General features: G+C 48.7%; 1 protein-coding gene across 3 annotated transcripts in view; it reads right to left on the reverse strand.

Moving 5' to 3' along the window:
• Nucleotides 1-12,059, reverse strand: part of MARCHF2 (membrane associated ring-CH-type finger 2) — a 32,986-nt gene extending 20,927 nt beyond the window's left edge. The window contains exon 1 of one of the 3 annotated variants that reach the window (XM_084221317.1): nucleotides 11,997-12,059. Coding sequence is in view for 1 of the 3 variants with exons in the window: in XM_084221316.1 (XP_084077442.1) it covers nucleotides 441-462 (22 nt within the window). In the remaining 2 variants the exon portion in view is untranslated. Of the gene's footprint in view, nucleotides 1-440; nucleotides 471-11,698; nucleotides 11,832-11,996 lie in introns of those variants that run through there. The other 2 variants (XM_084221318.1, XM_084221316.1) reach the window with 2 other exon arrangements.
• Between the last annotated feature and the right edge of the window lie 435 nt (nucleotides 12,060-12,494).

A 12,494-nucleotide genomic window follows, 5' to 3' on the forward strand; every position in this document is an offset into this window, starting at 1 on the left:
TGACCACTTGAAAGACTGTCCAAGCCCAAAAGGCTCTCCCATCCCATCTTTGATGTTTTTTCTCTTTATTTCATTAAACAAATACACATGCTCCTATTTCTATATCCGGTGCGGTACATCCCAACAGTGGATGTGTGGACATGGACATCCTAAAACCACCAAAAATCCTCCTTGGGAAGGGCAGCAGGCCTGCCTGACTCCTTTCCCTTTCAACTGTTCAGACCAATCATGACTTTTACAAGAGCCAATTGCAAACAGCACAGCACACCAGCACATTTTCAACATTCACCCAGCAAAGAGAAGACACGGAACAAACAGCAAATGCAAGAAATGGAGAGAAGGTGCAGAGAAAAGCCCAACACGGCAAACCAGGAGCTGGCTCTGATGAGCCACATGTGGAAAGGAGAGTTCTCTGCCTTTGAGGTAAGGCAGCAGCTCACCCAAGCTGCCAGCAACAGCCATGTTCCTCCCTGGCAGGGGCTATCTCATTCCCAAAATCAGGTATGCTCTGCAGATTTAGAAAAATCCTGGTTTTGCCAATCGCCTTTAACCTGGTCCCTGAGAGGCAGCTGTGCAGAAACAAAGAGCCGAGGTTACAGTGAGTCACACTGAACACAATCCAACAACATTGTACTGCTGGTAAAACCAAAATCCCTGTGTCTGTAAACAGGACTGCCTTATGTAAGGCACACACAGTAATCCCTGTGCACCAGCACTGCTGGGATCAGAGCTGAAATGCTGCCTTATCCTGGTGGCTGGATTTCAAGATGAAATAAATCCATAAAAGAAGTTCAAATGAAAGCAATAAAAAGAAAAAAAGGGGAGGGATAAAAGGAAATAAAACAACCACAACCCCAAATAAGATATATGAAAATAATTAGGTTTGTTACATTTTGGGGGAGTAGGGGGCAATCAGCAATCATTGCCTCCTGGAGGTAGGAGCAAGGAAACAAACCTTCACCATCCCATCCAAGCAAAGGTTTTTGTTTTGAGATCTCGGAGCACAACAGGAGTCAAACATTCTCATGAAACTGCAGTTCTGTCAGGTTCAACTAAGCCAAAATCTAACAAAAATAACTAAAGAAAATATGGGCTTGTTCCTGGTTGGAGGCTTGGCCACACTACAGAGGAAAAAAGCCAAAAAGCCAGTACAAGAACATGATCCTTGTAGCCCTGAAAACACTGATTTGGGTAAACACAAGTGCTTTTTCATGTCTTGGAAATTAGGCAACTCACACAACCAAGCGCTTCATGTGTCAGGACAGCTTCCTTCATGTACATGCGTTCAAGAGGGAGAGAGCCCTTCACTGGTGTCTCAGAACAAGATGCCAACTTTGGTAGCATTCCCTCACTTTACAGAATAGTTTCTGCTTTCTAATAGAAGACTTTCTAATCTCTTTTTCAAAGCTGCTCTTGGTAACTATCTGTACTCCTTCCTTTGCATCTAAGCAGGAATAAGCTTGAGCTTGTGGGCAGGTCAATCCTCTTCAACATGAACTTGAATCTTTTCATCAACGTAAAAATTAACTTGATAAACTCAGCCTCTCTCTCCACCTGTGCAAAAACACACAGAGTTAGAGCTACTTTTCTTATTTCTCCTCCTCAAAAAAAAAAAGGCTACAAACTCTCCAACTGCAAGGAGCAAAAAGTAAGATGATAAATGCTATTGGAATTACTTAAGTCAGCTGTTCTGCAAGTTAAGGAGCTCTTTAAAATTAACAACCTCTTACTGAAACAAGCATGAGAAGATATATGTTTTTATTAAAAAGGTCAGTTCCATTTGTTCGGCCAAAATGTTGTTTATTTTAAAGTTCAGAGGAAAAAGTCCATTCTGCATACTGGAATAAAACTGCCCTCACTGACTGTGTCTTGGGAGTATTTATACTGAGGCTCTTTGTGCTCCACATCTGACAGACACAGGCAGCCCCATGGCCTTGCCCTGGGACCCTGTTGGGGCTGGAAGGGAATAGCCACCCTGCCGTTCTTCAGGAAATGCACAGGTTTCTGTTACGAGTTATTTGGTGTTTCCTGGTCAGGGTCCAGCCCAGGGTGGAACCTGAAGTCACTGCTTTAGTATCTGACTCATACCATTCAGCAAATACGAAGGAAAAGCAGCAAGATTTTCATGGTTAGTAAAGAAGTAACGGAAATCCAAAGACAACATCTGCAGTGCACTCGGGTCCCAGTCCCATACCCAGTGGAACATGAACCATGGTGTACAGCCAAGTCAGTCCCTTTTCCTGATCCCTGAAGGATCAGCTCATCAACACACAGCCTTCCTCTCACAATTGTCAACAGCACATCCAACCCAAACCCAGTGTTCACAGAATCGTTCAGGTTGGAAACAGCCTTTGAGATCATCTAGTCCAACTGCCCCCCCAGCACTGCCAAGCCCACCACGAACCCATGTCCCCAAGTGCCACATCCACAGTTTTTAAATCCCTGCAGGGATGGTGACTCCATCACTGCCCTGGGCAGCCTGTGCCAGTGCCTGACCACCCATTCCATGAAGGAATTTTTTTCAGGCTAAACCTCTCCAGTACAATTTGAGGTTGTTTCCTCTCTTCTTGTCATTTGTTTCCTGACTGACCCCCACCTGGCTGAACTCTCCTTTCAGGGAGTTTTAGTGAGCAAGAAGGTCCCTCCTGAACTTCCTTTTCTGAACAGCCAGCTCCCTCAGTCACTCATCATCAGATTTGTGTTCCAGCCCCTTCACCAGCTCTGTTTACAGCAGAAACATCAAAATCTCAGTGTGAGAAACAAGACCCAAACAGCTGGTTTGAACCACGCACTGGTTTTTTTCTAAGCACCTGTGTTTTCTGAGCCCATTCCTTGGGGATACATTTCTTGCACACATTTTTTTAAAAGTCTCAGAGACACTAGGTTCATTATCAACATCCCCTCTGCTGCCATAGTGAGACATTAGCAAATAAATGGGAAGGATCTTCTCAAAAACATTTTGCATCCTCAGCTTCTGAGCAGATCCAGAACATAAAGGGCTGAGTTTGTAGGTAATTACTCAAACTGAAAAAACCCCAAACTGTCTGTGGAAAGCTGTCTCAGAAGAGTGAATTCTGCACTAGAATTCCAAAACTCTAACATGTGCAGCAAAACGAGCCAGTTCCTTGAAGAGCAGCTTGTGCTCCGTCACTGCCCAAGGCAGAGACCAGGCTGCTGGTGCAAGATCCAGCTCCATGGCTTAAGTGAAACATGCTTGTAAGACACTCTCCCTTGTCAGTCCTCATGCGCTGCAATGAGATAGGTAATCCAGTCTGTATCATCCAAAGAGCAATGAGGTGGGCAAAACCCCCTCAAAAGACTGCAGAGGTCAGGTTGATCCAGTGCTCTCCATGCAGGAGATGTGCCCAGCAGAAGTAAGCAGGAGTCAAGGAGCTAAAAGGTCCCCCTGCTCTGTTCTCCATATTTGGACTTTGAAGATGGACGAAACAGTTATTTCTCCCAGACAGGGAAACCACAGCCCATGAGATGAACATCTGGATCAAAGCCACAAAGAGAAAAGCACAGTCAAGATGATAATGACAACAGGAAAGGCTTTTGCCAAATTATGGCACTAATGAGGACTGCCAGGCGCAGGTTGTGGCCTGTTCACTAATGAATACCCCAACCAGTCTAAAGCCTTGGAGCAATCCTGTGGCTTTGACAGGATCCAGAGCAAACTGGAACCAGAGCCAGCTCCCCCTGCTCTGGGCACAGAGTGTACACACGGGCTCCTGAACAGACTGGCTTCCCTGGGACCTCTCCACCAAAGAACACCCAACAGGTGAGGCTGCCAGAGGCCGGGTCTGTTCCTCTCACTGAGCAACCCATTTCCCTGATTGCTGGAACTGAGACCTGGCCCCTCACCCATGGTATCACAGAGATAACCAAGTCGTGCAGCCAACATAACCCACCCATCTGTACACAAGGACTTTTTTATTTTTAGCAGGTAACCTATTCACTGATGTCAAATCAGAACTCCGACCCCTGCTCACATGAGCTGGCATTTAAGCCTGGGTGCAAAGCTTCCCAGCCTGATTTCCAAAGCCCTTTCAGCCACTTTGGGCACACAGACACTGTTTTCTAATCTTATGATCCTGCAAATGTCACCAGTGAACTGAAGATTTTCAGTTGCTAAATGGCATTTCCTAAGATCAGTGCTTTCTTTTTCCCCACAAAAACTGGATTTCCCAAATCCTGGGCCCTACAACCATCTGAACATCTCTCTCCATCTCAAGGGAGACTGCACAAAGAATTGCTTGCTGCACACTGCTATCACATACCCCACCTCATACAGCTAATGCACATCTTCCCATGGCCCAGGTTCAGTCCCAGCTGTGCAGTACATCCTCCAGCACCACTTCTGCCTACTGAGGCAAGAGCCTCACCAGTGTACCTGTAGCCTCTGTGCTCTGGGTTAGTGGCAGAGTATCCCCTTCTCCACATCTGGCATCTTCACCCTCACACCCAAGTGATCATACACCTAAGGCACTGCCACCAGAGATACACACAGATGGGATCAGTGGCCCCAAGTGTTCCCTGCTACTGTTAAAAGGTTGTGTAAGTGGATTAATCTAAAGAAAAACAAAACAAACCAAACAAAACAAAACCAACCCAACAACAAGAAAAAACAAAACAAAACAAAAAACCCCAAACCATCCCCCTCCACCCCCCAAAGAACCAGTCCCAACTTTGTTTTCAGTTTTGTTTGTTTAAACATACTTTCTGCTGAAGGTTGAAAGCCACAGTATTATTTTGTTCTTTATTAAAAATACACTATTTTATATATCAACTGACTCCCCAAAGTTACCTGGCAGGTCTTCTATGTAACACCTTAAAAGTACTCAAAAAGCCAGCTCAGGATCTGCCCCCAGTTGACCCATCAGCAACTCTTCCCATTGCTCAGGGCCTGGGAAGAAATCTCATTAGTCCTGTGCTCAGAAGTCACCTGAATACAACAGCCCTAAAGTCAGGTTGTAAGGAGCCTTCTCCAGTGAAAAAAGTGACACAGCATTTTATGGCATATGCCTCAATATTCAATAAAAGATCTGATGCCATCTCAAGCAACAGCTTCTAAAACATCTTAACATTTGGTAAATAACACATGGGAAAGCATTTCACTCCCCGGGAGCTTCTCTATTTCTGCCCCGCCCGCAACACTCGGTTGGCAGTTTCAGCTAAAGGAGATGCTGTAAAAACTTCAGCCATAACTTGCTCTTCAGAGGATGCCAATGGAGCAATGCTGTGAGTCAGAGCCAGGGGACGGCCCTGACCCCGGGCTCAAACCAAATCCCAAAAAGCAACGGAAAAAAATAAGTAAGGCACAACATTCTGGGAGCTTGAGAACCTTCTGATAAAACTTCACACCGGGAAACTCCTCCTACACCTCTAACAGCAAAAGCTTTGGGCTGACTCCAGAGGCTCACCTGCCTCATCCCTGGAGCAGAATTTAAAAACAAATGCTCCAAGTCTAACCCTGTAACACTCAGGAGGAGGCCAGAAGCTTAGAGGACATACCTTTTCTGGACTCCTGTGTTTGTCACATCTGTACATGACCACATTTGTACATGACCACTTGCCTGGGCTGTCTCTCCGCTATTTCAAACACACAGCTCAGCAGCAGTCATTGGTAACTCAAGGCTTCACTCACTAGCTGTTGCTGCTGGGGACAAGCAATCATAACTTCTCTATATCCAGAAACTATTTAGATATATTCTAGAAGCTCTCTGAAGTCTTGATTATTTGTATTATGTCAAATGGGTTTGCAGACACAGATGAAGAGATGGTCTTCCACTTCCATTTTTTCCAAGGAGACACATTGCCAGCATCTGAGTTCTATTCCCAAAGCAAAATACTGCAGCAAGCCTTGGTGATCAATAATTGCTGTTTTCCAAAGCCAACATCCACACACATCCCTCCTTTTCAAAACTTCAGTATATTGGATTAACATCTGCAGTAGTTTCACTTCATCTCCATGTCTTGAAGCAACGGAAAACTATTGGCTGGCAAAGATGAAGCTCCTGAGGCACAGCTCCTGTGGGTCTTGGCAGGACTCCCAGCAGATGAGAACCCCAACTTTTAAACAAGGCCAAAGGCATGGGTCTCATGTGGACACACCAGAACTGTGACACAGCAGAGCTGCCTTCATTTCAGGGTACCTGTCATGTTGTTCACCCACTGTTTTTCAAACAAGTTTTCCTCATTGCCTAATAAAGTTACTCAATATTCAAAAAGAAGCAAAAGGTTCAAGCTTAGATTTTGAGAAAAAAAAAAGTATAAAAAGAAGAAGCTTAGAGGATGATTTTTTTCTTGCTGTGCTTGGAAACAATGAGGCTGTATGCTACAGCTGGAATGCCAAAATGAAGAAAGTTATCTCAGCTCTTTTGAGACTTGCTATCTGCCACAAGGCTGTATGAAAGGAAAGTTTACTGCACTTTAATTACCAACATCTGGAAAAACGAATTGCAGCATTAGAAGAAAATTCTTTGCAGAGGGTATCTCCAAACAAAATTCAGTAATTTTAATAACAAGTTTCATAAGGGAACAACCAAAAACCAGCTGGGGCATGAGGAACACCTGTGACTCCTCTGAGGATTCAAAAAACATCAGCTTTTAAAGATCAACAGCAGCACAACTCACTACAGAATGCAACTGCAGTCTCTGCACCCACCTCCCTCTGCATTTTATCACTCTTTCCAGGGAAAGAAAGATGCATTAGAAAGACTTGAACCTGAAACCATGAATCAGGGTGGAAAAAATGTATCCTCATACCTACAAAACAATTCTTGCAGAGTGCTGTCCATCACTGGGGACAACAGCCAGCTCACCAGACACAAGCACAGCCCTGCCCTGCTGAAGGGACCATAGCTGTGTGGCCTCTCACATCTCTCTGCACCCACGTGCTTTACAAAACACCAGCAGCAGACACTTCTGCTTCCCAGCTCCACTGCTTCAGCAAGCTCCTCTTTAAACAGAGGCAGCCTCTGCAGCAAGGTCAAAGCTCAAGTGCTCCCCAGTCCTGCACAGTAACTTGCCAGGCAGTTGCAGTTTGCTCAGAACAAATGGATTTTCCAGCTGTGCGTAATACCTCAGGAAAGAGAATTTTAGTGTAGCACTAACACATGCACCAGATCAAGAGTGCAGCGCCCACACACCACAGAACTGGTCAGTCCCTCAAACGGCACGACTCAGGAGGATGCAACATATTATTTCAGGATTGGGAAGCCCAGGTCAGAAAGAACTTGCATTCTCCCCAGAGTTTTCCTTCTTGATTTATAAAGCATCATTTACACTGCTGTACAAATAACAGCACTCTGCTTGGAGATGAACTGAGCTGGAACAAAGCACCAGCAAAGCCCACCGCAGCCCTGCCTGCCTCGATGCTCAGGGCAGTGCGGCTGGTGCGCAACCACTGCACGAAGCCAGGCAGCACACTCAGATCCCAACAGACATTTGATCTGGAATTTAACTTCACTATTTATATTTTTCAACCTAGACATATCACAAATCTCTTCAGGACGTTCAGCTTTCAAAGAGCTTTCCAGCAAAGGCAGCACCACAAGCAGCCTGTGACTCACCACCCCGCTCTGGAGAGCTCCAGAGCAGACACCCACTGAGAGCATCGCCATGGTCAGCCAGAGAGAAGGAGTCACAGATCCCAGGCAATGGCACCAGTGCCTCCCTTCTGCCCACTCCTTACTGCTACAGATTCCCTCCTCAATCCTCAAGTGAAACTTCGTAATTGGTATCTGTGCTGCAAAACTCTCTCAGTTCAGTTTGCAATGTTTTGCTTAGGCTGCATTTCTAGTTCTTCTGGACACAGGCCTTGTCTGATTTGTCTGCAGGGAAGTACAAGAAAAACTGGGAAGAAATAAATTGAAAACAGTCCAGAATTGAAGTTTACCTTTCCCCTCTCACCACTCTCAAATCTAACCCCAAAATGCTTTCAGCTGAAAAGAACTAAAGCTCTCAAAGCTTCAAACAAAGAAATCCCTGTTCAAGCCAAGACTACACGAGCTTGGTGCATTCTCCTGTTTGCAGAAAAGTGCTTTAGAAGGTAAGTTTGATTTGTTTGTACTTTTATTTCCTGAGCCAGTGCTGCTCCCTGTCCCTTGTTTCCTCTTTTTAGGAACTGGAGGAGAATGTTTCCTTCAGCTTTGATCACTAATTTTGTGACAACTGATTAAAATTGCAACAGCACTTACAGCACTTCTGTCCTTGAGGTTAACTACACACAATCATCCCAGGTTCTATCAGGAATTAAAAAATTTAGTTAGAATTGCTACATAAAATCTGGAATAAAACTTACAGACACCTACCTAATTGAAATAGGGGCAAATGACAGATTCCAAACTGTAACACTGTCCTAGAGAGCCTGGGCAGGAAAGGTATTTTGCAAGGCAGATGGGTAGGAAGAGCTGCAGGTCAGTACAATTCCTGTTGGGCTGCTCCCTTCACTGGAGGATGCACAGGGTTCAGTCCATGCCTCAGGACATGCCAACAGTCCTGCCAGATATGCCAGACAAAATCCTGCTTTCAGGATTTTGTCATTCTGCACTTTACCTTCAGTGCTTAAGGCTCTCACAGGTTGTAACTGCACAGCAAGAGAGGCACATTCCACCCCCAGGAAAGGTATACAAGGCCCTGAGACACTCAGTAGTGACTTGCCTGTTTTCACCCAGCAAGATGAGCCACCAAAAGCTCTCCCAAACCAGCTGCAGTGGGGAACCCCATCTCCCAGCTGAGCTGCATTGCTGCTACAATGAGTTACAGCTGAGCTGGTCTACTTACAAAAAAGATAGCACAAAGACACAGGTTCCAGGGAACAGCTGCTACAGCTGGAGGTGGAGAGAGAGCAAGACCAGGACTGGAGAGGTGGAGATCCTGCTGCTTACATGCATGACATGAACTGTGCTGATAAGCCATGGATGTGATAAGCCACACTTGATAAGCCTCAGCACAGATGAATGCGTCACTTTACCACCCCGAGAACGCTGACGTACAGACTTCATGGAGACCCACTCGCCTACCCTGGCTTGGTGCTGCGCTCATTTCCTTCACAGGAGAGTCCCAGGGCTTAGTTTACCTCATAGCTTGTGTGCCCAGGTGTCACTCACTGAGACATGCCCAGAGTGCTTCCAAGAGGACAAGAGTCAGTAACCGAGACCACTTCTCTATTGTGGGAAAGGATAGAGTTAAGAGCAGGCAGAAGCATAAGTTAACCAGAGTAAATTAGACTGGGAGAGAGAAGAGATACACCAGCTCAAACTTCAGTCTAGAGGGAAAAAAAAATAGTTTGGAAGGAGAAACTCTGAAATCTCCAAATATCCAAAGCTAAGTCAAAGGCAAGCGGAGAAAAAAATAAACTCATCGTGTAGTTTATAGTTCACAATGCTGGATTCCTCCCTTCGTTTCCTAAGAAAAGCTTCTGTGTTCTTAGTGTGAAAAACCAAGATATTTTAAACAAGTCCCCAAATGCCAATTTTGCTTTGTGCCTCTACCTGCAGAAGTACTACAAAGTCCTATCCTGAGGACTTGCAAAGGTCCCTCAGACTCGCAGAGTCTCAGAGCCCATATCCAGGCTCAGCTTGCCATAGATGCATTTTGACTTGATTTTGGTCATGCTGTTTCAAGAAAACAGAGCTTACTTCCTCCTAGGGAAACATGGTGTGCTACACTTGCTTGATGCAGGCCCAGCATCAATCAGCTAGAAGAGGAGAGGCCCTCTCCCAGCATCCAGGAAGGCAAGAACTCTGTGGGAAGCTGCTCACAGTCAGTACACTACAGCTCTGCTCATCTGCATGGGCCTCTTGGCGTCCAGCACAGCATGACCTCACCCTGCAGCCTCTGTGCAATCCACAGCAAAAAAGAGCAAACACATCCAAAACAAGGAATGCTAGTTGCCATTTCTGTTTCCACTTAGGCAGTGGTGCTGATCAGCTAACCCCACACAGACACCCCCAGCTATACAGCTAGTATGGAGTGTCCATGAACTACACATTAGTTCGCCCTTGGCCATTCCCTGTGCCACCTGCTCTGCTCTGGGCACTTTAGAGCTCCCTACTGATGCAGGCTGCCTGCAACGCTCCCCAGTGTGTGCTTGGGGGAACGAGACTTCTGTCCTCAACTGGAATTATTAAATTCACTGTCACGGTGCATGTGACAAAGGCATTTTAGAGTCCCAGCTCCCTTCCCTTTCAGCCTCTGTTTCTGTGGGTGACACACCATCACATCTTCAAACATACCTGAAAAACCAGGGCACTTCCAGCCTCCAAGCACTCCCCTGCATAATCCTTTGGGAATGCAGAAAAGTGTTCAAACACTTTAGCTTTGGAAAGCCAAGACTAAGGTCCAGCTGCTCAAAGGATTATAGTGTGCACATGTGAGTGGCAGCCAAGCAGGGTTTTATGTCCCCACGAGCAGGACCAGCCACAGCCAATGCAGCTGGCTGACCACAGTGATATCACAGGCCATCTCAACAAGAACCTGGAAAAAGGTCAAGAAAGTGCTAGAAACTGCATCAGAAGGGAAAGACACGGAGATAAATGCTTCTTGGAAAGAGAGTCGAGCAAGAGAATGAGACTGCCAAGGAAAATGAAGGGCTGGTAATAGAGAGGGTTAAGAGAGGGACAGAAACAGACCCTTAGGGATGAGCAAATAAAGGACACAAGGTGGGATGGGAATCACATCCCCACTGACAGAGCTTCATCACACAGATCAGGTCAGGGACAGAATACTGAATACAAACAAACAGAATAAAGAACTCGAGCTGCTTTGGATAACCCTGACGCTTCCAGCTCACCATCATCATCCCCAACACACACCACCTCACCTGCCTGCCTGCAAAATTTGAGCTCTGCACAGCTCCTCCAATAGGACAACAGCCTAAACTCTCCTTGGTCCAGCAGCACCATGCAGTGCAGATGTATCACCCCACACCTTGGTGGCACCATTTCTGAGGGCACTACATGCAAGCAACTGCACACTCCAGAAGCCTCCAAGACCACTGCACGGTGCTTTGGTTTGTAATCTTGGTGGTCCCCCACCAGATCTAGATACAACAAGAGCAAGTGTTTGAGACTGCAACAAAAACACCTCCTATGTCGCAATAACCTTCCTGTACAAGAGTCGCAGGCTTGTCCCTTGGATAAATCCCACAAAGCAGCAGTTCTGGCCTGTCACAGTCAGCTCAAAAAACCTGAGTTTAAATGAGACAGCAAGTTAAAGATTGCCATTTTATGAAAAGTCCATCACAAACCCTAGGCTTACACCACAGAGGAAAGCAGCTGCTGCACCAGCACGGGACTGCAGCAACTTCTTCAGCTGTGCTGTGACACCGAGCTCAGTCTCTTGGGAAATCTCTGCACACGAGGCAGCGTGTCTGTGTGCTCGGGAGGCAAAACAGGCACCAGAACGCTCCCAACATGTGGAAAAAAAAAAAAGGAGCCCAGAAGCAAAGGAAACTTTTCCTAATCACTGCTTATACTCAGGGAAGAAGAATCTAATGAAGAAACATTGGTTCCAAAACCTCGGGCACTTCTGTCCCTGGTGATGTTTGTACGCGACAGCCCCGGCGCTCCCGGGGGACAGTGGCAGCCCAGCCCAGCCCGGCCCAGGCCCGCCCAGCCCTGCCCGGCCCGGCCGGGAAGGGCCGCGGCTCAGGCGCGGGGGCCCCGCACAGCGAACACGGCGCAGTCCGTACCGGCGGCAGCGTCTCGCACGGGCCCGTGCGGGTAGCGGGACCGGCGGCAGCCGCTCCGGGGAAGAGGCCCCGAGACCTGCTGCGCGGCTCCGGCTCCCAAGCACGAGCGGCGCCGCACACCGGGGCCACCCCTCGGCGGGGCCACCGGGAGGGCTGTCAGGGCTCCCGGGCCCGCCCGCCTCGGCCCGGCCCGGCCGGGACGCCGCTCCCGCCGCCGCAGCCGCAGCCCCGCGCCGGAGCGCTGCCCGGGCCGGTGGGCGCGGCGCGGGGCCGGCCCGGCCGCCCCCCCGTCCGGTACCTGCGCTCCCGGCGCCCGCGGCCCCTCAGCGCGGCGCGCGCCGCCCCAGCGCCGGCTGCGGCGGCCGCCGGGCCCCGCCCCCCCGCGCCTGCCCTCCAATCCCCGCCCGTACCGCGCTGACGCAGTTCCCGAGCGTCCAATGGACTGCGGGTAACCCGCTAGCGTCACAACGCGACCCCGCTGGCAGCTGCCGACGGCCAATAGCGGCCCTGCGGCAAACCCCGCCCTCCCTCAGCCCCGCCCCGACGGCCGGGCCCCGCCCTTACCTCCTTGCTCCGCCCTCAGCCCAGGGCCCGCCCCCGCGCCGTCCCCGCCCCCAGCCCCGGGGGGCTCGGCCCAGCGCGGCCCCACAGCGGGACAGACGGACACGGCGACCGACGGACACCGCCCGGCGCGGCCCCACAGCGGGACAGAGGGACACGGCGACCGACGGACACCGCCCGGCGCGGCCCCACAGCGGGACAGAGGGACACGGCGACCGACGGACACCGCCCGGCG

The sequence above is a fragment of the Fringilla coelebs genome, assembly GCF_963513975.1.
Source record: "Fringilla coelebs genome assembly, chromosome: 24".
In the NCBI taxonomy this organism is placed as follows: domain Eukaryota; kingdom Metazoa; phylum Chordata; class Aves; order Passeriformes; family Fringillidae; genus Fringilla; species Fringilla coelebs.